This window comes from Thermobia domestica, chromosome 8 (assembly GCF_964235325.1).
Source record: "Thermobia domestica chromosome 8, izTheDome1.hap1.1, whole genome shotgun sequence".
In the NCBI taxonomy this organism is placed as follows: Eukaryota; Metazoa; Arthropoda; class Insecta; order Zygentoma; family Lepismatidae; genus Thermobia; species Thermobia domestica.
In genome coordinates this window covers 24,638,654-24,661,947 of record NC_137461.1, presented here as the reverse complement: position 1 = coordinate 24,661,947, position 23,294 = coordinate 24,638,654, and the positions used below count along the sequence as shown (strand labels likewise).

The 23,294-nt window shown below is 41.3% G+C and overlaps 1 protein-coding gene across 1 annotated transcript; it reads left to right on the top strand.

The window, feature by feature from the left end:
* Positions 1-1,176: 1,176 nt before the first annotated feature.
* LOC145692059 (uncharacterized) lies at positions 1,177-1,656 on the top strand. Its single transcript, XM_081767350.1, has one exon. It carries the CDS (start codon positions 1,177-1,179, stop codon positions 1,654-1,656), a length of 480 nt encoding a protein of 159 aa, XP_081623476.1.
* The last annotated feature ends 21,638 nt before the right edge of the window (positions 1,657-23,294 follow it).

Here is a 23,294-nt window from a genome sequence, read left to right as displayed (position 1 = left end):
TCAACGAGTAAACACCTGTTTGTCATTGCTTGCCCGGCATCGGTTGGCTTGTGATAGGCACAAAGCTTTCCTTTCGAACATTGTCACAGGTGACGAGAAATGATGCCTGTATGTCAACATGAAGAAGTGGAAAGAGTGGCTCAGCCCACCAAAAAAAGCAACCCCCCGTGCCAAGGATGGTGCCCATCCACAGAAGATCATTTTGTGTGTTTGGTGGAACAAAGATGGCATTCTTCACCATGAACTTCTTCCGAAAAACGTAACGATTACCTCTGCTGTGTATAGTGACCAGCTAAGATGACTTGCTGTTGCTGTTGAAAACAAAAGACCGGGACAACCAGTCTTATTACTCCATGATAATGCTCGACCGCATACGGCGAAATTGACCAAAGATGTGATTGCTGAAATTGGCTGGGAACCACTTCCTCGTCCTCCGTATTCCTCTAACCCTGCCCCCTCAAATTTCCATCTTTTCCGCTCTCTCTCTAAACTCACCACATTCAGGGGCAAGTGTTTCCTGAAGAAGCTTCTCTTGACCAATGGCTAACAGATTTCTTCCATGAGTGAACAGGTCTTCTCGGGCTAGCAGCCAGGTAAATACTATTATATCTTGCGACGTTTCGAGAGCTGACATCGTCTTCATCTTCAGGCGAATATGATGGTGCAATGGAGTGTATGGAATATATATACTCATGTATGTATGATTGGACTCTTCTGATTGGTGGTTGAAATGGCGGGATATGATTGGTGTCCATGTTTTACTCAGTTGGAATCCTGTGTCTCTGTTAAGGTTCGTTTTTTCTTGTATGATTGCAACGGCTTCTTTTATCCTCCTGTCCCAAACTCTTGAGCATTTTGCTATTATTTCGGCATCTGTAAATGAAATCGTATGTTGCTGTTTGATGCTATGTTCAGCCAGTCCGGATTTTTCTGGTTGGTTTAGTCTGATGTAACTGTTGTGTTCTTTGCATCTGGCTTCAATGGTTCGTCCTGTTTGTCCAATATATGACTTACCACATTCACATGGAATGCGGTAAACTCCAGGAGTTCGGAGGCTCAGGTCGTCTTTGGTTGATCGTATTAAGTTTTTTTTTTTTATTTTTGCTGGAGGCTTGTGTATTGTCCTGATGTACCTGGCAAATAGTCTGCTGAGCTTTCCAGAAGTGTTCCCGGTGTATGCAGCTGGACCGTACGGACCGACAGCTTCTAACAACTCACCTGGAACTAGCCCGCTGTCTCTCACCAATGGATTGGGAATGGATCGACATGTCTTCAACAGCGTTAGCCGATATCTCACGCACCAAAAGGACGACTAAACAAATTAAGAAATTCAATCGACTAAAACCATCCACACCAACCAAACACGGAACGGAAGCTGAGAAAGTGGTCGTAAATCTCACCAATGAAAACCCTACCAGTTTACTAAAGAAAGGGCTAAATGTTGCCATCACACCGAAGAAAATTCCGGCCATAGACATCATTGCCAGCATAGAACAAGCAGTTAGCAATCTTCCCAACGATACAGCAGAAGAAATACGTCAGGAAGCCAGCGTGGTCCTGAAAAGAGCCGTCATGCCCAGACCAAACATTAGCAAAGCCGAATGGATCGCACTTAAAGCATTGAGAAGACGCAAGTATCACTATTCTACCAGCTGACAAAGGAAACATCACTGTAGTGCTTCCCACAGATGTCTATCAAGAGAAGATTTCACAGTTACTTCAAGATCCAGCATATACCACCTTGTCACGAGATCCAACATCTGCAGTAGAAAGAAGAACAGCCTCACTACTAAAGAAGTCGGGACTGGACGAAGATACACGCAAACAACTTACACCACACTGTAGCATACCTCCGAGGCTATATGGCTTACCAAAAATACATAAAGCAGGGATACCCCTGAGACCAATTGTTAGTGCAATAGGAAGCCCAACCTACTCTTTGGCCAAGTATCTTACAACATTACTCCAACCATACGTGGGCAAATGTGAATACCATGTGAAAAACTCAACAGAGTTTGTAAAAAGCCTGAAGACGATGAAGATCTCTTCCAAAGTTCTTATGGTTAGTTTCGACGTGGTATCATTGTTTACCAGAGTTCCGATTAAGGATACACTACTGCTTCTTGGGAAACACTTCCGGCCTGAGATATTGGATCTCTTTCAACATGTTCTCATTTCAACCTTCTTCCTATACCGTGGTCAGCGCTATGAGCAAACAGACGGCGTCGCCATGGGTTCTCCACTCTCACCTGCAGTAGCCAATTTTTATATGGAGCACTTTGAACATGAAGCACTGAAGAAAGCACCACTTGCACCCACACATTTCTATAGATATGTTGATGACGCCTTCACCATCTGGCCACATGGACGCAACTCCTTACAGAAATTCCTGCAGCATCTCAATAACCACCATCCGAATATTAAATTCACGATGGAAGTTGAACAAGATGGACGTCTACCATTTCTCGACATCATGATATACAGAAGACCGGATGGCAGTCTAGGCCATAGGATATACAGGAAACCAACACATACAGATTTATATCTGAACGCAAACAGTTTTCATCACAAAGCTCCCCGAGAAGACCTGTTCACAATACGTCGCCAGGAAAGCATCAATAGATACTTTAGATTTCTTCCAGTCAAAACCAAAACAGTTCTAGACGAGGCATTGAACTGCTACCTGAACGTTGGCAGAAGATCATGCATGGACAGTGGAGGTGAATATATCACTGAGTGATTGTGAGTTAATGTAAGAGTAAAATGTATGCAATGTATTATTATACTCGTAGAATATGTTAATGTTATGTCTATGTTGCATTTGAATTAACAGAATAGCAGAATAAAAATAAAATATAAGAATCTCACGAACTTATGCATCGACCCAATACATTGTAACTAAAATACGAGCCTTTTTCTCATTCCAAACAGACAACTATGCGAAGCGCGAGGAATATTCTGTAAGAAAGAAGAACTGAATTTTTGTGTGTGCATCATCAACATTGGTTCCCTATGCCCGACACTGCTCTTGTTGACAATTTGTGAACATAAGACAGACCAATATTCTAAACTGTGTTTGTGTTTGAAACTTAAGATTATTTTCATTGTGCTTCTTGAAGAAGAAAACAGTGAAACTATAAAAGATTACTAGAGGATTTTGTGTACCCGCAGAACTGCTTATGTCTCTTCCATGTTGTTTCTTAAGTATATAGTGAAAAGTAGACACAATGGAACAATTAATTGCCACAAAAACTGTTACCAATCGCGAAATAATAAGCTTGAAACAAAGTAAGCAGTGAATTCTTCAACGATGCATTAAAAAACTCGTGTGTATATATATATATATATATATATATATATATATATATATATATATATATATATATATAAGTTCTAATGTGCAGACATTTGAAATGTATGATAGGAAAATGGAAACACTGCAAGATAAAAGTGGACGAATTACTTGGAAATTTTGTTATTTATTTTATTTTATTTTATTTTATTTAACAATCACCAGATACAGCTCAGAGGCCATTTTACACTGGATATGTAACAACAACAATGGAAAGGATTTTGGGAAGGTATCAGCCTGTTTAATAGGTACCATCCCGGCATTTGCCTGGTAGGACTGAGGAAAACCCCAGTCAGGATGGTCGGCAGCGGGAATTGAACCCGCGACCTCCCGAATGCGAAGCCAACGCTCTACCACTTCAGCTACTTCGCTCGATAATGCAACAATCAGAAAAATTGGTTATAATGCGTTTCACCGACCTCAAATGAAACCGTGACAACTTCTTCAAAGGTGAACGAAGTACAATTACCAAAGTTGGAATTATCAACATTTGATGGATTCTTAGAAGATTGGCTATCATTTGGGGATATTTTCGTGGCAACAGTAGACAGTTATACATTACTGAGTACAGTGCAAACGTTTAAATACCTGAAAGCATCTTTGTGTTGGCGAAACTGCAGTAGGGGAGAAGAGGGTAATGGTGATAAGGTGTTAATGACGTCATTATATAACGGTGAGTAACAGACGAATTTTGACAGGTGCTGCTGTCTACCGAGTCTCCAATACAGCTTAATACTCATTCCCGCCCAGATCGCAGACTTTGTTTGAGTACAGTAGTGAAAAGTATTTTGTCATTTTCTGATCTAAAAATAAATGACATTTACACACTTGTAACATTTGTTGTTGTTCGATAGTGCTGCAGTTTGTACATAGACGACTTTGGAGTGTCTGGTTGAAGGTACGTATTCATTTTTTTTTTTCGATTGAGCTATATATGTGCCATAAGCTGATGGGAATAATAGATGTACGTTTCGCATAATGAAGGTCACTCGATAATTATGACGAGTATTACCCTCTTGAGTCTTGAATAGTATTCTTACTTCTCATTTCAGATGCCCTCTAAATGGACAAGGAAACCAGGCAAAGGGAAATGGTCAACACAGTCGCTGGAAAAGCTGTTGCTACTATAAAAGGAGGGATATCGATTCGGAAGTTGCCAAAATGCATAGAATTTCCTTTAATATCTTACAAGAGCGAGTAAAGAACGACGTTTTTAGCTCTCCAAGATTTGGAAGAAAAAATTATTTTCCTCCAAATTATGAACATGCTCTTGCGAATCAAGTCAAATTACTGTAAAAAAAAAAAAAAAAAAAAAAAACCGCAATTTGTCACCTATTCAGCCGAGGCGCATAGCTTTTGAATAAGCCAAACATACGAACATAAAGAATCGTTTTAATAAAACAAAACAAGATGGCTGAAAAGGATTGGCTTGGCGGTTTCCTTAAACGGCATGATATTAGCATCCAGAAACCTGAAGCTGTGAGTGTAGGGTAGAGCTATGGGCCTTCATAAGATGGATGTTAACCGGATTTTCACCGATTTAGAAGAAGTAGTGGGAAAGTACCATTTTAAAGTGTTACCTTACACATTTGGTATAATTTAACATGGCCCGAGATTTTTTGGACATCCTGTATATATATTCACAAATTGTGTTTAGTAGAGATTTTGGAAATATGTAGAAATTTACTGTGGTACTGTAGGAGTAAGTCGCAAAATTTTCATAATTTCGTCAAAAGAGTAATATTTAAGTATAGATTCCATAAAAATATATGTAATAATATTTTTTTCAGAATTTTGCTTACTTAATCAAAGCATTGAATTATTTTAGGAATTAAGAGTATATTTTGTAGTTTTCAGTGGGTTTTAGTTTATTTCCAATGGAATTTTGATGCAGGGAATCTTCCTAAGAAAACCTCAAAATTTTGTTTCGTAATTTCTTTAAAATTTTTAAGTTTAGAAATTCAGCCATAATGTCTTCTTGGCACATCCCTTCAGCAGTGCATAGTAACCAAGGAGCTTCAGTGGCGGAAGGTAGTCAAGGTTTATTGCGTCAATCATCAGCGTCACATTATAGTGGAGATAGACATCAATTAATAGCATCGAATACTCAGTTTGTTTTACATAGTGGTTATCAACCTACAGAGGCGATGTTCAGAGATAGTGTTACCACTCAGTCACCTGTATCACAGACTGTTGAACACTTTGATGACTCAGTTCCAGTAATGATCTTCGGTCTTCAGTTGCGGATAGCAGCAGAGGGCTTCCTGTTCAGTCAACAACGACCCATTAACTAGTAATGGCTTGCAGTCAATTTTACAGATTAGCCAACCATCTTCAGTGGCGCAGAGCAATGGTGATATCCCTAGCCTGTATTCTTCATGCCAGACAACTTCGGGAGCATGCAGAAATATGGTTTTCACTCAGCGGCAATGGTCCAGGTGTAGGTGGAGAAGGGGGAATTCCAGCCGAGCCAGTCAAGGAACTGATGTTTATATCCCAAGGCGTTCTACATCCAGACAGGGAGATCCGAGTGCCCTTGTGAATTCATACACAATAGAATGGAAGTGTGGTTTATAAAAAAGTAAAAAAGGATATTCTATTCTTTGTGCTGAAGTAGTGTTCTTTGGAGAGCTGGAGTTGATAATGGAATAGTAAGTTGTATTTAGTCCATATTAGCATATGGTAATAAGTTGTCTTTAATCATTAATACTTAGATTTTTTTTCTTTTTGTTTGTAGTTGACTTTAAGAATATTGGGTTTGATTGGGGATATCTTATTGTTTATGGCAATATGGGCTATAGGTTTATAAACTAAATGAATTTAGGAAATTGGCATTAAATATCATATTAGATAATTAGTTATAACCTTTAAATTATAAACTCAGAATTTTGTTCCTTTCTTCTCATGTTCGTTGAAACGTAATGAAATGAACACTACTTTAAATAATGGACGATTCCGATGTTCTTCAGAATGACATTTTTTGGTTAGAATTATGGTTCTGGTTAAATACATTTATTATTGTTGTTGGAATTTACATATTAAAATTTGTTGGAAATAAATGTTAAAACTGAAACGTCCGTCTTGATATTGATATCGTATTTAACCTGCATCCAACACATTTTTTGCTGCGGTATAACCTAATTAAACCTAATTAGGATTTCCTCTAGTCTCATTTTGAGGCCACACGAGGAAGTAAAAATAAAGTGCTTGGGTCTAACCCACAAGGTACACCCCCTGTACGTTACAAGATTCACAAGGGCAAATGCCGGTTATTACATGTGTTGGATCAAATGCCGGTTATTGCATGTGTTGGATCAAATGCCGGTTATTGCATGTGTTGGGTCGAATACCGGTTATTACATGTGTTGGATCAAATGCCGGTTATTGCATGTGTTGGATCAAATGCCGGTTATTGCATGTGTTGGATCAAATGCCGGTTATTACATGTGTTGGATCAAATGCCGGTTATTACATGTGTTGGATCAAATGCCGGTTATTGCATGTGTTGGGTCGAATACCGGTTATTACGAGAGTTGGTTCGGATTAATGAAGCGCAGGTTCGGTCCCAAAGGGTTTCAGTAGTTAGCGTAATTAAGGTTCGATCCCATGTTAGTGGAAAATTGGTTCGATATCCTATTAGATCAATTTTGATAAGGTCGGTTATTATTGAAGTAGATGGAACGAATGCATTTGATTTCATAGTTGTGTTTTGTGAATATACTACGTAAAAAAATCATTCAAGTTAATGGCAAAATACATGATAAATAGGTGTTTCTCTAGAAGCTTGTCGTATGGAATATTAGCTACTGTAAGTGTAGCATGTGTAAATGGTTCTACTGTGTTAAGAGTTTAATAGATTATAGTGTTAAGCATATGTGAAAGGTATATGGCCATTTTCGGCTTTCTAGTTAGAAATTTATATATTTAAAAGTAAAATGAAAAATAATAATGAATTTTGCGGCTCACTTCGGTAGACAATACACAGGATGGTCACCTGTGCGTAACTCACCAGGGGTTAACGAGGTTCCAGTTGCTTCCTTGGTGCAGAAAGACGATGTGCCCACCGCAGGAGCTAGGGTGGGCACACAGAATCAGGATGTTTCGGATTTGTGTGACTTCGCTGGCTCTGTGGTGCCACAAATTCGTCCTTATTTTGGTTTTAACAAATCACCAATTACATGTAACTTTACGAAGATATTTTCTGAAAGTATTTATAAATCAATAGAGATTCAGATTAGTGAATTACCACTTGAAAATGAAAATAGAGGCATTCTTTTGTGCCAATTTTTGTTAAAAGTAAATGAAATGATAGAAAGGAAGTTAGCACCTTCTGAAGCGATTTTAGTAGCCTGTCTATGTAAATGTAAGGGTCAAATTTATGAAGAAATACAGCATTTGATTAGTATAACTACCGATTGGAAATATATTTCTAGGTGTATTTTGGAGAAGTTTATTTCGCCTATTGTTCGTACTAAGTTTTATAATAATAAAATGTTTCGAGTAATGAAAGAGCATGAATCAATTTTAAATTTTCTCCGTGAAAAGTTATGTGTGTTGCAATTGATGGATTTAGAAATGTCAGATTCAGAATTTTGTCATACTGTTTCTAGCCTAATCAAACCTGAGATACGGGATTTGTTGCTTTTAACTAGTTTACCTAAAACAGTTCAAGAGTTCCTTGAGTTTGCTGAAAGCTATGAAATGAATAGGCGGTATGCTTCAGATTATCAAAAAATAGCAAAGAATCAGTATGTTTCAAATACTGTTGTGCGTAATATTATACAACGAAATCGTAACATGAGTTCAGGTTTAGGATTAGTTTGTAGTTCATGTGGTAGTAATAATCATTCGTGGAAGTAATAGATGTCCGTACATGTGGTAGTAATAGTTCATGTGGTAGTAATAGATGTCCGTACAAAAATAGTAATATACGGGGAGACTATGTATTTAAATACTGAAATGGGGAATCAATATTACTTATTGCAAATGTTGGTTTTCATTTGTCGAACACCTTATCCGGCTGTAATAAACACTGGAACCACTCTAAATTTGTGTGAACGAAAAGTTTTGGAAGAAATACGTAAAAAATGTCGGCCTAAAGTTGAGTCTGTCAATTATTCCGTCACCGTTTTGGATAACGAATATGTGAACATTAAAGAAATAGTAGAATTGAAATTTTTTGTGAATAATTTCTGCTTCAACGGTTGGTTTGGAGTAATTGAACATCCGAATTTGAAACTTATTAGGAATTTCATTTTTAAATGATAATTTTGCTCATATTGATGTTCATAATAGATCTCTGTTTTTTGATAAACAATAAAGAAGTGAAATTAACTTAATTTACTCATGATGGTTCTCTCCCCTCGGACTTAATTGTTGATTATCCTTCTAGTTTAGTGCATTCTAGTGCCAATTCTAGTGGTGTTAGTGGACGGAACGTAAATATAGGGCGTCGCACAAGAGTTCGGGACGCTCCCGCTTCGTTCAGGATGTCATCTAATCGTTTTCCCAGTACAGATTTACGATGTATGGGCCAGGTAGGTTTTTCAACTTATGCCCTACGTGAATGCCAACTTGAGCGTGGTCATCAGAGCCTGAAGTCCAGTGGCGGCGAGAGCGATTTCACTGGTACTAGGCCTATTGGTCTGCTTACCTCCACCATGCAGCGTAGATCATCAATGGCGGAGAATAATGGAAGAGGATCACGTCAGTTATCTCGGAACTTCAATAATCGTCGTAGGTCAGCAGTACATATTGATCAAGGGTCTTCCGTAGTGGAGAACAATCCTGATTTATCTAGTCCGTCTACTGTGTTTCAGCGTGTGAGTAATAGATATCCGTCGCATTTTCAGTGTGGTCAGCGTCCAAATTTACCTAGAGGCCACGGAGCTTCAATGGCGGCGTGTAATCAAGATTTATCTTGTCAATCGTCAACATCACAGTCCAAACGTACCAGACGACAATCAGTTACACAGCAAAGTCAGCGTCCTTCAGCAGTGCATAGTAACCAAGGAGCTTCAGTGGCGGAAGATAGTCAAGGTTTATTGCGTCAATCGTCAGCGTCACATTATAGTGGAGATAGACATCAATTAATAGCATCGAATACTCAGTTTGTTTCACATAGTGGTTATCAACCTACAGAGGCGATGTTCATTGGTAGTGTCACCACTCAGTCACCTGTATCACAGACTGTTGAACACTTTGATGACTCAGTGCCAGTAATGATATTCGGTCTTCAGTTGCGGATAGCAGCAGAGGGCTTCCTGTTCAGTCAACAACGACCCATTAACTAGTAATGGCTTGCAGTCAATTTTACAGATTAGCCAACCATCTTCAGTGGCGCAGAGCAATGGTGGTATCCCTAGCCTGTATTCTTCATGCCAGACAACTTCGGAAGCATGCAGAAATATGGTTTTCACTCAGCGGCAATGGTCCAGGTGTAGGTGGAGAAGGGGGAATTCCAGCCGAGCCAGTCAAGGAACTGATGTTCATATCCCAAGGCGTTCTACATCCAGACAGGGAGATCCGAGTGCCCTTGTGAATTCATACAGAATAGAATGGAAGTGTGGTTTATAAAAAAGTAAAAAAACGATATTCTATTCTTTGTGCTGAAGTAGTGTTCTTTGGAGAGCTGGAGTTGATAATGGAATAGTAAGTTGTATTTAGTCCATATTAGCATATGGTAATAAGTTGTCTTTAATCATTAATACTTAGATTTTTTTTTCTTTTTGTTTGTAGTTGACTTTAAGAATATTGGGTTTGATTGGGGATATCTTATTGTTTATGGCAATATGGGCTATAGGTTTATAAACTAAATGAATTTAAGAAATTAGCATTAAATATCATATTAGATAATTAGTTATAACCTTTAAATTATAAACTCAGAATTTTGTTCCTTTCTTCTCATGTTCGTTGAAACGTAATGAGATGTAACGTTGAAACGTAACGTAACGTGAGAGAGAAACACTACTTTAAATAATGGACGTTTCCGATGTTCTTCAGAATGATATTTTTTGGTTAGAATTATGATTCTGGTTAAATACATTTATTATTGTTGTTGGAATTTACATATTAAAATTTGTTTAAAATAAATGTTAAAATTGAAACGTTCGTCTTGATATTGATATCGTATTTAACCTGCATCCAACACATCTTTTGCTGCGGTATAATCTTATTAAACCTAATTAGAATTTCCTCTAGTCTCATTTTGAGGCCACACGAAGAAGTAAAAATAGTGCTTGGGTCTAACCCACAAGGTACGTTACATCCTCCAGGTTGGGGGTTGTGCCGGGCCGATCACCCAGCATTTAAAACCTGCGATTGAGCGTCGTTAAAATGTAAGCCTCGGATATGGACTGTTCTTCCTAGAAGACAACCTTGCTATGGACCTGTTTTTGCTCTAGGATTTGATTGGATGACACTGGACTCGGGGCCATGGGACGGAGGAGTGAAGCGCATGCGCTCCCAGCAGGACCGGAAAGAGTGATGCCCTGAAAGGGAATGCTGGGAGTCTGCGGTGCGGAGATCTCCAATGAACCTTTGGTTCCTCCCCTTACACTGTGGGAAGTGAGTCCTCTCAAAAGTACCCATCAGTCGGCGGTGCAAGTGGCTCTGCCTCCTTGTCATTTTGACTTGGTGTCACAGCTTAGCTTGCTGACAAGGGTCATGCAGGTAGGACCTGCCAGCCTCGTTGGCCGCTTCGAACCAAGACGGGGAAGCCGAGAGGATTTTGGGCTTTCTTAAACTATGGATCTGCATCAACCACCCTCCCAGGATACTGGCATGCAGCAGAGAGAGGAAAAGCTTGGTCTTGCACCAAGATATTTAATAATCAAGGACAAATCAAATGACACAGTTGGAGCGTTAAGTAAATTTGTCACCATTTATAATACATCATCAGCTACATCATATTGCCACAGGAACGTTTCCTCCTGGACATATTCGCAAATTACGAAATGGGACGTTACTTGTCCAAACGACCTCAGATAAACAATCTAAATTACTTTTAGCTAGTACACAGTTAGGACCTGTTCCTATTCTGGTTGAGGCTCATCGGCAATTAAATACCAGCAAAGGAGTTATCACATGTTTCGATTTGAGAGAGTTACCAAAGGCGGAAATATATGCCGAACTTAAGGATAGTCATGTTACTGACGTTCATAGAATTACCACGATGAAAAATGGTACGGTACAGCCCACGGATTCATATATCCTTACTTTTGCTCTACCTGACCTTCCGACGCATTTGAACGTCGCTTAGCACCGCTTGAAGGTCCGGCTGTACATACCGGTACCCTTACGATGCTTTAACTGCCAACATTTTGGCCACTCAGCCCCTTCTTATAATGCCTCTGCCATCTGTGGCAATTGTAGTTCCGCAGGTCATGGTCAGGCCCCATGTGCAGCCCCACCGAAGTGCGCTAACTGTAAAGGTGGTCACCCAGCTTGATCACGTGACTGTCCTCATTTTGTGGCTGAGAAGAAGATCCGTGAACTAATGGTAACAGAGAAGATATCAGCAGCTGAGGCTAAATGAAGGATAGAGCCGAAGGTTACCTTTGGCACTAGTTTCTCTTCCCTTCTGAAGACCAGCAGATCACAAGGTACTCAGACAGTAGATTTTGCTACCCAGACTGATGTTGAGGTTTCCAGTGTGCCCGTCTCTTTCAAGGCACGCACTGCCCTATCAAAGGTTCTTGTGTGTGGGTGCACATAGTGACCAACTGATACCAATCTGAAGAAGGAGCAGTGCTTGATTGGGTGTGGATTTCGCACCGCCCTATCTGGTGTATCCTTGCGAAGGAAGCGAGACTACAGCACGCTAATCCACGTTCACGACGGTTCCTCCGGACAACAGCTGTACAGGCACAGCTGGCAAAGCGATTAGCATTCCAGTTGGGATATTCACATAGATAGGTGAGGGAATCTATCTATAGAGGGATAGCCTACGAAATCAAGCACCCTCTACGAGGAAGCCAGAAAATACGGGAAGGAGGACCCGAGGCACCGGTAAGTAATCCCCAAACCGAATCTAAAGGCAACCCAGGCTGCTCACGAAAGTGGCAACAACAGAGCTCCAGGGAAAGGAAACCTGCAGAGCAGGCCAATGGCAGCCAAAAAGCGGGCAACCAGAACCTCCGCTCAATGACAGCAATGTCAGCGAGAGTGGTTCTGAGGTAAGCACTTCCTCGTCAGGTTCCGAACTGGAGGAAGTGACACGGGTACCAAATATTCACCGCCTGCTCATGGAGAGTGCTGAATTTTTGGATTCCACTCTCAAAGTGTAAGAACGAGTAACCAAGAACCCTGTGTCGCCTTAAGGACAGGTTGATACACTGGGCCATTGAACGGAGCAAATTCCTGGGAAAGATCGAGCAATTGCAGGCGATGAACCAAGAGTCGACGCTCAAATTGGTAACTCAGACAAGGGTAAGCCAACCACAACCTGTGTTGTTCGCACAGGTAGCCGCCAGGTCTGCCTCAATCGTGCAGAGGCAGGCCGACAGTGTAAAACCAGTAGCACAGCCTCGACATAAGGTATTCATTAAGCCAAAGGCTAATGAAACCCCCCGAAGAACATACGGAAGACCCAGGCGCAGGTTATTAATCCTGCAAAGGACGCCACTAAGATTATAGCAGTGCAGAACGCAGGGAACAGCGTGGTAATAGAAACTGAAACGGCATCAGACCTGCGGAAAATCCAGGAAAATAAAGAACTCTTGGAGAAGCTTAGAGTTGAGCTTCCGCGTAAACGGGATCCATTAATCATCATATACGATGTACCGGAGGGCAAAAGTTCTAAAGAACTCATAGAAAATGTGTACAATCAGAACTTTGGTGACGCCTTGTCCATCTCTGAGTTTAAAAAGAACTTGAAGCCGAGGTTCAAAGTTGGTCCAAGGAGAAAGAAAGCCAAAAGTTCACTACGTGGTCGAGGTTTCGGCCAGACTGCGCAACCACCTTCTGGTCCGAAAGCGTGTCTACATGGGATTCCAGTCTATGGTGGTCAAGGACTTCCTTGTTGTACCTCGATGTTTCAAGTGCCGTGACTTCGGTCACGTTACGAAACACTGTAGGTCAGAGCAGGTGTGCTTCCATTGTGGTGTTAAGGATCAGAAAAATGAAGCATGTCCAATCAAGGATCGCGAAGCTACTTGCATCCCGTATAAGAAACGTAAGCGAACTTACTCCGGAAGCGACAAGGATTGAGCCACTTACAAGGTACTATTGCAAAGAATAGTCGGCTATAACTTAGTTACCGACTATGGGCTGTAACTTAGCTAACACGGCAACACAACTGGTAACTCGAGTGGTCGGAGCACGTAGTACCTACAAGATACTACAATTCAACGCAATGCGATCCAGATCAGTTATGTATGAGGTCCGCAAACTTGCGGAAGACATGTCGCTAGACATTGCTCTGCAAGAACCCTATACTGAGTATGGGAAATTATCGGCCTTGGTAGCGATAAAAGGACAGCAACCAAAAGCTGCACTCGTACTGCTGAACCGGATCTTTGGATGACAGTGGTGTCACAATTGTCGGATGAGTACACTATCTGCACGGAAGTGCAGAGCCCGAAAGGGATGATAATTCTAGCGTGCATGTACTTCCAGTTCAGCCATCGCATCGAGCCGTTCACCAACATTGTGCCGTTCACCAACCAACATTTCCCGATAGGCGGGTAGTCATCATGTGTGATGCCAATACCAACCCCCCCCCCCCCTTCTGGTACTCTCGAGTGCTGGATCACAGGTCGATTGGCGAGTTGGTAGAAGAGCTCATTCACGAGTTTCAGCTAACTGGCAAATCGACGTTGTCATGTTCCCACTGAGTCCAATCAACTGGGAGCAACTGGGAATATTGACATTACTCTGGTTAATGACCCAGCCACTGGCGTGGTACAGGATTGGAAAGTGCACGACGCTATCACGCATAGCGACCACAATGTCGTTACTTTCGTACTGACAATTGACAAGAATGGGCTTCAAGGGCCAGAAGTACCAGAGAGACCAAGATACAACCCCAAGCTTCTGAATTGGGACTGTTTAGGGACGTACTGGATCTGACTCAGGTCATGGTGCCGTCCGTGGATGAGTCAACTCGCCGACTAGAAGATGCCATTGTGAATGCTATTGAACGCAGCCAGCAGCCGCCTCGCCTGCTGGGTATGGCTTCCATGCCTTATTGGACGTGACGCCTGACAAGGCTGCAAGCAACAAGCAGAACGAAAAGGAAGCAGTACCAGTCTGCACTAGACCCGGACGTCAACGTGAAAGACTAGCAAGGTACAGGACAGCGAAGAGAGTGTTTGAACGGGCTCTCAACGACGCAAGGGCTGCCTCATGGGAGAGTTACGTCCAAAGCAATCTGGAAACCGATCCCTGGGGTGTGCCCTACAAAATTGTCAGCAAAAAGATCAGAGCGCCGGAGGTCATGCAAATTCTTCCAAAAAGTGCTAACGCGCTCGCGGAGTGAGGGCAGGAAACTGGTAAGCTCCTGCACAAAGTCCTCCTCCCGGATGACAATCCAGAGGATGATGATGCTGCCCAGAGAAAAATGCGTGATGAAATCACCAACGACTACGATGCAGAAGAGATTCCCATGTTCTCGGAAGCAGAAGTGAAGGAGGCTATCTCAGGTCTGCGGTCCGGTAGAGCTGCAGCCCCGGACAGGATCAGGCCTGAAGTCGTTAAGCAATGTTCTAACGCTGAAAGCTCTGTACAATGCGTGTCTCGAACAGAGGAGAGTGCCTGCTGTCTGGAAGGGCGCAGAAATGGCCGTATTCAGCAAGGGCGAGGATAAGGATCCACAAGATCCAAAATCGTACAGACCAATTTCCTTATTGAATGTGCTGGGCAAAGTGCAAGAAAAGTTGCTTTTCCGAAAGTTGACTCTGCATCGCCAGGGAACTGGGACGTTTGATAATCAGTACGGCTTCCGTCCGCGGAAATTAACTGAGGATGCTGTTAACCATGCGCTTAGGGGGACTCCAACGAAATATGTCATTGGCATTTTCGTTGACATTTCTGGGGTTTTCTATAATCTCTGGTGGCTGAACCTTTTTGGGCGCCTCAGGGAGATGTGATGTCCTAGGAACTTGTATGAGCTGTTCCTTGGTTACTGCAGGTGTGTGTTTCCAGGTCGGAGGTGTTTGCATCTAAAAAACCTGCACTAAGGGCTGTCCCCAGAGATCTGAGCGGACCTACGTTCTGGGATGTATCGAATGAACTACTACTAACGGAGCTATTGAGGATGCCAGAGACATTTGTTCTCGTGGCATTCACGGACGACTTGCTCGTACTCAAGGGGTGAGACTCCCGCAGAGAAATTGAGGCAGAAGGGTATGCTATTTTAGCACGCCTTGATGCCTGGTGCAGCAGAAATAAGTTGACTGTCTCAGTCAACAAAACGGTCTATATGCTGTTCGGGATAGGCTCCTTCGGAACCCCATCCTCAAACTAGGCAGGCAGACCATCAAGAAGCTTCAATATACTAAATACATAGGAGTGATTCTGAATTAATCACTCAATATGCAGAAGCATATTGAGTATCCCTGCAACCGAGCAAATAGTATAGCACACAGGATCCCCTCCTTAGGAGGAAGAAAGTTCCAACTCCAACCTGATCACGCCAGAGTGTACAATGACGGCTTGTGGTCCTCAGTGTTGGCGTACTGCGCCAGCACGTGGGCACACAGATTTGTCGAACGTGATAACAATATCCGAAAGGTCAACAAAGTGCAACGTTCGATCCCGATGCGATTGAACGGAGTACATAGGACGACCCCTGGAGAAGCACTATGTGCTGTACTAGGAATAGTCCCTGTGCATCTGAGGATTCTTGAACGAGCTGCTAAATACTCAATCTAGAAACGAGCTCCTGAGAAGACAGTAAATCTACTTGGCCGACTCTGCTTAATCAAGGCAGAAACAAAGGCTAGAGTAGTGAGCAGGTGACAGGAGGATGGGATGGTTCCGAAAAGGGTAGGAGAACCTATGATGTGCTCCCAGATCTGCCTGAAAGGCTGTTGCTGAGGCACTTACGCCCAGAGAAAGGTCTTGTACACTCTGCAACAGGACATGGTCCGTATAATGCTAAGCTCCATATGTTGGGCTTGGCTAGAGCACCGCAGTGATTGTGTGATTGTGGGGCCCCAGAACATATTGTGTTCGAGTGCGCGCTTGTTCAGCAGGTCTGTCGAGCTGAGCGAGCAAAGTTGCTGCATATACCGCTGAGAGACGCCCTGCGGTCTGAAGCACTACGTGGCGACCTGGGAAGGCTTACCACCGCAGTATCGAACTCTTACAAAGCAAGATACTATAAGCTTGTACGACAGAGGCGTACAGTTCTCCCACGGGAAAATGATGGAATTGACGGACGTCTGCAACAGGAGTGAAAACTTGTAAACAGTGTAAATATCCTATACCAACGAATTCCAACTCAGAGGGAACCGGATGACGAGCTCCTATGCACAAGCAGACAATTAATAAGGAATGCACACATTTCACTAAGGAGAAAGCTCCCGGAGTATTCTTCCTTCCCAAACCCTGCCAAGGGATGAGGGAATCCTGCAGAACTCCCGTTGACTCCCAAATGGGGACTAACGCGTCCCATTGGGTCTGGTAGTGTACGTGGTACCTCAACATGGGAAAAAATTAGGTAGTCCTTCGGATGGCCCTACCGGCCCTTCTCCCAAATGGCGACTTACACATGCTATTAGGTCTGTGAGGAGATCCTGAGTATTTCAACGTGTTCGTGGAACCTCAACACACTAAAGAGAGGTAGTTCCTTATTGCTTGGACGATCCTACCGGGAGGAGAGTGTCGGATTCCTGCCTGCGGAGGGACTAAGCGGAAGTGAGGGAGGGACTAATCTCAGGAATCTAGATAACGGCTCTGATTCTGCGGAAAGGAGAAAATTGTAGGATATTGGCCGGCAAGAAACTCAAATGGTGACTTAACACGTACCATTTGATCCGGAATGAGATGCGGAAGCATCTCGACGTGTGTGTGGTACCTCTACACGCGAAGGTGTGTAACAAAAGCTGCCACTGAATCTTGGATTTGGAAGATCGTCAGGACGACTTTTATTACAAAATAGAAGCAGAAAATGATTATAAAATCAATTTATACTATTTAATATCGAAAAAGAAAACAAATGTTGTAATTTTTTTTTTTTTTTTTTTTTTTTTGGTAAAAGAAGTAAAAGTTAAAACCATAAAGATTAAAAACAATTGTAAGAAAAAGGTGAAAAAATGTGAATAGTATTTCCAGACGGCAACAGTTTCCTTCTTCCTTGGAGCGAAGCGGATTCCCAGCCGGGGAGTTACGTACGGCATTGCCGCGGTGTGAGGATGTCTACTTGAGACTTGTGTGACCATGAGGAAGCGTGGATTCGCTGCACGATCACGAGTTTGTTCTTTCGGAGTGTTAGGTACTTCGTTTAACCTTTGTTTAGTGCATATAAAGGAGACCAATTCTTATAGTTACCAGTTTCGAATATATCAGAAGAAAATTATAAAAATGTGAATCGGTATATTCTCGCGAATATCGGAAAGTGGGGCAGAAAAGTGAAGTCTTAAATGTCAAGGGATTTAGTTTAATCCCAATACGAATAACCGATTCTGCTACAGAAAAAGAAACTTAAGAAAGTGAATGATTTTTGGATTATCACTCCAATTACCAGATCGTTTGTTTGTGAAATGATCGATCAAAAATCGATCACTCCACTTTATTTCGTCTTTCCTGATTACGTTATTACTCATTTTGAAAGGATATCTTTTTGCTGTTGTTGGGAAATAAGTGCTGCAATAAATACACACATGTCAAAATGAAAATGTTTTAAAGAAGATAAAAATGAGACTGTATTATGTGGATTGTTTAAATTCAGATTATACAGTTTTAGCTGAGATGTACTAAGATGTTCATGGTTCTGTATTTTATATATATGTTTTATTTTATCAGCTTTTAATTGAATTATAGATGGTAACAAAGTATACATTCATATTTACAATTTGGTAATGATTGGTTTTAGTGGCAAAATTTATGTCGTTAGGCCTAACTTGTAAGCCTAACATTATAAGAGAACGTTGCGGCTATAGTATATAAATGCAGCCTCCATCATATATACAAATATTACAGGTATAACAGCTGTCTTTTCGAATTCTATTGTTATTTTTGGTTAATGGAGTGGTTTAGTAGAATTTAAATCGAAGGTCACTATTCCGTCCAAAGGAGAGAGACAGTCGACTAGAAGCAGTTTGGTAAAAAAAGGTATTTGACCACCATTATAAGGTAAGAATCAGTTTTATTTTTGTATCTCCCTGTGTCCCTTGTCAATGTTAGGGAATATTTTTCTCAAATGTGTGGTTGTCTCTTAGTACGCTTCCTATAATAAGGTATTAACTTTCGTAGTTCGTTAAGTAAGAAAACTATTTAGACCGCATTTAAATTACTCAGCCGTTTTTGACTAAATCTCAGCTCGATTCTTAAGAACGATTTTTGCAGCACTCAAAGGATGAGGAGATTGTTTGTTGCTTGGAAATATTAATATATATTTGCATGAGAAAATATCTGAAAACTGAAATTAACGTTGGAACTTTGACGGGATCAATCCCAGTGTTACATTAGTGTGAGTACGTGGCGTGACCACTTGTAACGTTTGAATTATAATTGACACTAATCTAGATTAAATTTAGAAAGAATTAAGAAAGAAAGAAAAAGAAGAAAAATTGCATAAAAATTAAGGTTAGGTGGAGGTACCTCCCCTCCCCCCCCCCCCCAGATTTCTTATATCAATAACATTTGAAAGTTGCATAAATAATTGTGACCTTAGATAGCATTGAAACTATAGAAGGTTTGATAATAAGAAGATTATATTTGAAAGTTAAAAAAAAAAAGGAGAGAAGTTATATATATATATATAAAAGGTGAAATTTTGAAGGTTCACGTCGCATTCAGATACGACATGTAATTATTATATTTGTTATTACTCTCGACGAACTATTTCTTGTTATTCCTTTTTGGAGTTCAATAAAATTATAAAAGAAGAAATCTTGAGTGATTATTTCTCATATTATACGCATGTATGTATATGTTAATTTATTTCAGCTATTTAATTGTACGTTATATTCAATCGAAGGTTGGTGGAATTTGACACTGTTTGAGCCAATAAAAGGTAAGAGTCGTTGGAGGATTGAGCTGAGATATCTTACACAAGGATCTTCAGATTTCCCGCACCCAAAGCGCCCTATTGATGAAGGCTGGTTCATTTCTTTTCTTTTTTTAACTGACCGGATTCTTTACGGGCGCGTTATAGGCGGTTACCAGTTGAACAATAGAGGTAGGCAGGACCGGGACGCTAGGCCCTCGGGCATTGCCTGAGGTTCCCGGATTGGGTTGGACTCTGCCGGGCTGTGGTCATACCGTGGGATTCGTTAGCATATGGGAGCTAATCCCAGGAACATTGGTAACGGTGAGCATGTGCGGGAGGTGATCTTACCTTATAACGCTCGGGTACTATGCCTGCAGAGCATGGTAGGGCCTGACTCGCTAGCAAGACAGCCTGCACCAGTAGGCAACTGGTAGGCAGGACTCTGGTTCTGCCGCGCAGTGGGCGTATCCCACTCCCTTAGTGAATAGGGGTTACACGCTTCGGCGCCAAGGTCGAGGGACAGATCTTGAAAGTGCCTGTGCACATAGACCGAAGACCAAGTATGTGAAACAATGGGCAAGGTGCCTTGTTTGGCGGAACCTGACCAAAAATAGGCCAAACGGCCGCGGGTGCGCTCTCCATGCGTGCACGTAATTGTGGAAGTAGTAGACCACTCACTCCTAATGTCTCCAGCCCTACCGTTTCACTGCCAATGCCAGTGCCTCCCTCAGGACATGAAATGGGTAGTTTTAGATCCGAAAACATGGTAAATACGCAATCGTAGCCTTCCACTTCGCACAGTTGTATACACGACACCCATATAGTTACAACTGGCGACAGCCATGGACAATTTGCACAGAAATCTCACATTTCCGTTCTACACCAGAGTGGAAGATGAGGCAAATACACATAATTTCCTAGTGGATCTCGAACAGTATTTTGAACTTAACGGAGTCCCGTAGGAGATACGAATAAAACTCATATGTAAGTGCCACAAGAACACGCCCCAGTGGTGTTGGTAAGAAGTGCTAGAATGACCAATTACGATGTATTTGCGAGGGAATTTAAGGTCAGCTACTTAAGCAAGGAGCGCTTGACCAGCTTAAGAGCTAACGTACTGACCTCCCAGTATGACCCCAAAATGCACAAAACGCGGTCAGACTTCCTACTGGAACTGTTACATAAAAACAGTATTTTGGAACCGCCGATCGAAGAACCTACAACAATAAAGTATTCTTCCGAGGAATTTTCCAGCGTGGCTTTTAGGACAATCGTTTCGTCAAAACCACACATAATTTTAATCCTACTCTCTCTGTCGTAAATGAGCTGCAGTATACAACAAAAGAGGTCTATAACCAGTGGAGGAGTTTTCATATGGTACAGGTGAAGCCTCTAAATGTAGCAAGCGCTGGAAATACTGGCAGAAATGCAGAGTCAGAAAACGAAACGGTAGACAAAGAAATGATCGACAACCCTATTCCTGGCTAAGAGAGCGAGAGTGACAAAAAGTGTTAGGCGTTACAAGAGCAACCAACGCCAATGCGGAAATGTGTTACGTGGGCAATCGGAAACACAGCGACATGAGAACACGAGGGAAAACAGCAGAGGGGCAAGGCGTGGAACTAAAAGATATCACAACAGCCCTGGGCATGTAAACAACTTCAAGTGCCAAGGCGAAGAACACATTCGAGGAAACGAGCAGGTTAGAGGGCCAAATGTGTACTCTGACTGACATTGTGTAACATTTATTGTAGTAAATACTGGATATCTACAATAAATGCATACTCTTTAAAACGTAGGAACTGTATTTTGTGTCATGTGACTGTTCGAAGTCAAATACAGTGATGGTGTGCATGTGAATTAGAAACAAGTAAAAATATTTATGGATATTTTTGTAGTAACCACCAGAACGTAATCCGTGAAGTTGCAACAGATTAATTAATCTTCGCATCTAAATATAGCACCCGTAACATTTTTGGCGCCCAGCGTGGGGTACAAAGTTTGGTGTTATATATGGAGAAGTGACAGTGTGACTGTAGTAAAATCACGATAGATAAATTACTTGCACTAGTAAAATCCATTCGTGCATCGTATCTGCAAAGACTATCAATAGTGCTAAAGAACAGAAGCAGAGTGATCTGGATGAAGAAAAGTTCGAAGTGTATATTGCAAAATTAAATAGGTTAGTACAAAACTTTCCGACTACAATACAAAGGTTCTAGAACAGTTAGTATAAGAAGTAGACACAATTCACGTAAGCGCATATGAAAGTAATATAACAGCATAGAAAAATGTGACAATGTGGGACGAATTCCAAGTGTTGTATGAGTAGCTTATTAAGTCTCAATACGAGAAACGTGAACAAAGCAGCAGTAGCAGTTCTAATAGTTGTGTTAATTCGTGTAAAAAACTTAAATTACAAAAACTCAAGCTAAAGGAATTCAGAGGACATTAATGAATGGTTGGGTTTTTGGGAACAGTTTAAGAGAGTATATCGTCACTTTCAATACATAAGGGCGTAACTTACATTTTTTGGGATTTTGAGATTTTTAATTCTTCCGATAGATGTCAATCATGTCTAGCAGCTGGGAAAATTTATGGCTGTACGGCGAACCGTTCAGCTGTGGGGGGTCATTTTCATAAGGGCGTTAAGAGATATAAAAGCAAGTTGTTCAAAGCATACGGGCTTAAATGACACATACGCCCTTCTGTATTAAACGATCTGAGTACACAGTAATATGGCCTGGCGCTCATACGCCACAATGAGTACCGCATTTTTTTGGTCTCTTTGTATGTAAATGCCGCCATGGATTGTTTACAATTGATTTGGATTTGTTTAGGGGTTTTGGTTAGTGGCGTACAAAGAAGTTTTTCTTTTGTTTTGCGAAAGAGTTCAAAAGCACTGAATAGAAAGGAAGCAACACAGTTATTGCGTCAAAAGCAGGAGAGCAAGGAAGTCATAAAAATGAACAGGCGAAGCAAAATTATTGCTAAAGAAGATATTTGCCGGTTACTGACATACCGGTACAATGACGATGATAATGCTTCAGAGTGTACAGAGCTGGAAGATGTCAGTGATGGGGATCCAGAGTATTTGCCTGAAAAAGGTATAGTATATTTTCCTTAATTTAATATTTTTTCTACCGATGAATATTTTAAATTGGAATATAATAGCAAGGGTTTATCGATTAAGAACGCCCTTTAAAATCTTTATAACAAAGGAGTGCCATTAAGTTTAATTAGTACTAATAAAGAATATCTATAATATGCTTTTAAGATGTTGAGAGTAAAACTGCTGTACAGTAGGACAGAGCCCCAATAATCTCACACAGTTTCAATAAAGTATGTATCAAGTTTAGTAAGTTGTCCGAAGATGGAAAAAGAGGAGAACTGCAAAATTACGAGGAGCACAAACAAAAGAAGAATGAAGCAAGGGAAGAAAAGAGACTAGACAAGGAGAATGCATTGAAAGATAGAACTCAGAAGGTGATTTGTTTTGATCTTCAGCAAGTGTTAAGAACGCCGTCCTGCAAAACAGGAGTTTTGTATTACGCGAGGAAACTAAACGTTTACAATCTTACTATTTACGATGTTGCTACTCGTGAGGGCTAGTGTTATTTTTGGGACGAAACAAAGGCAGAGAGGGGCCCAGATGAAATTGCATTATGTGTTCTTATATCCTTACGCGAATTATCAACAGAAGTTGAACACGTGACCATGTATTCCGACTGCTGCGGAGGACAAAATGTAAGCAAGAAATTCGCATCAATGTGTATATATGCGGTG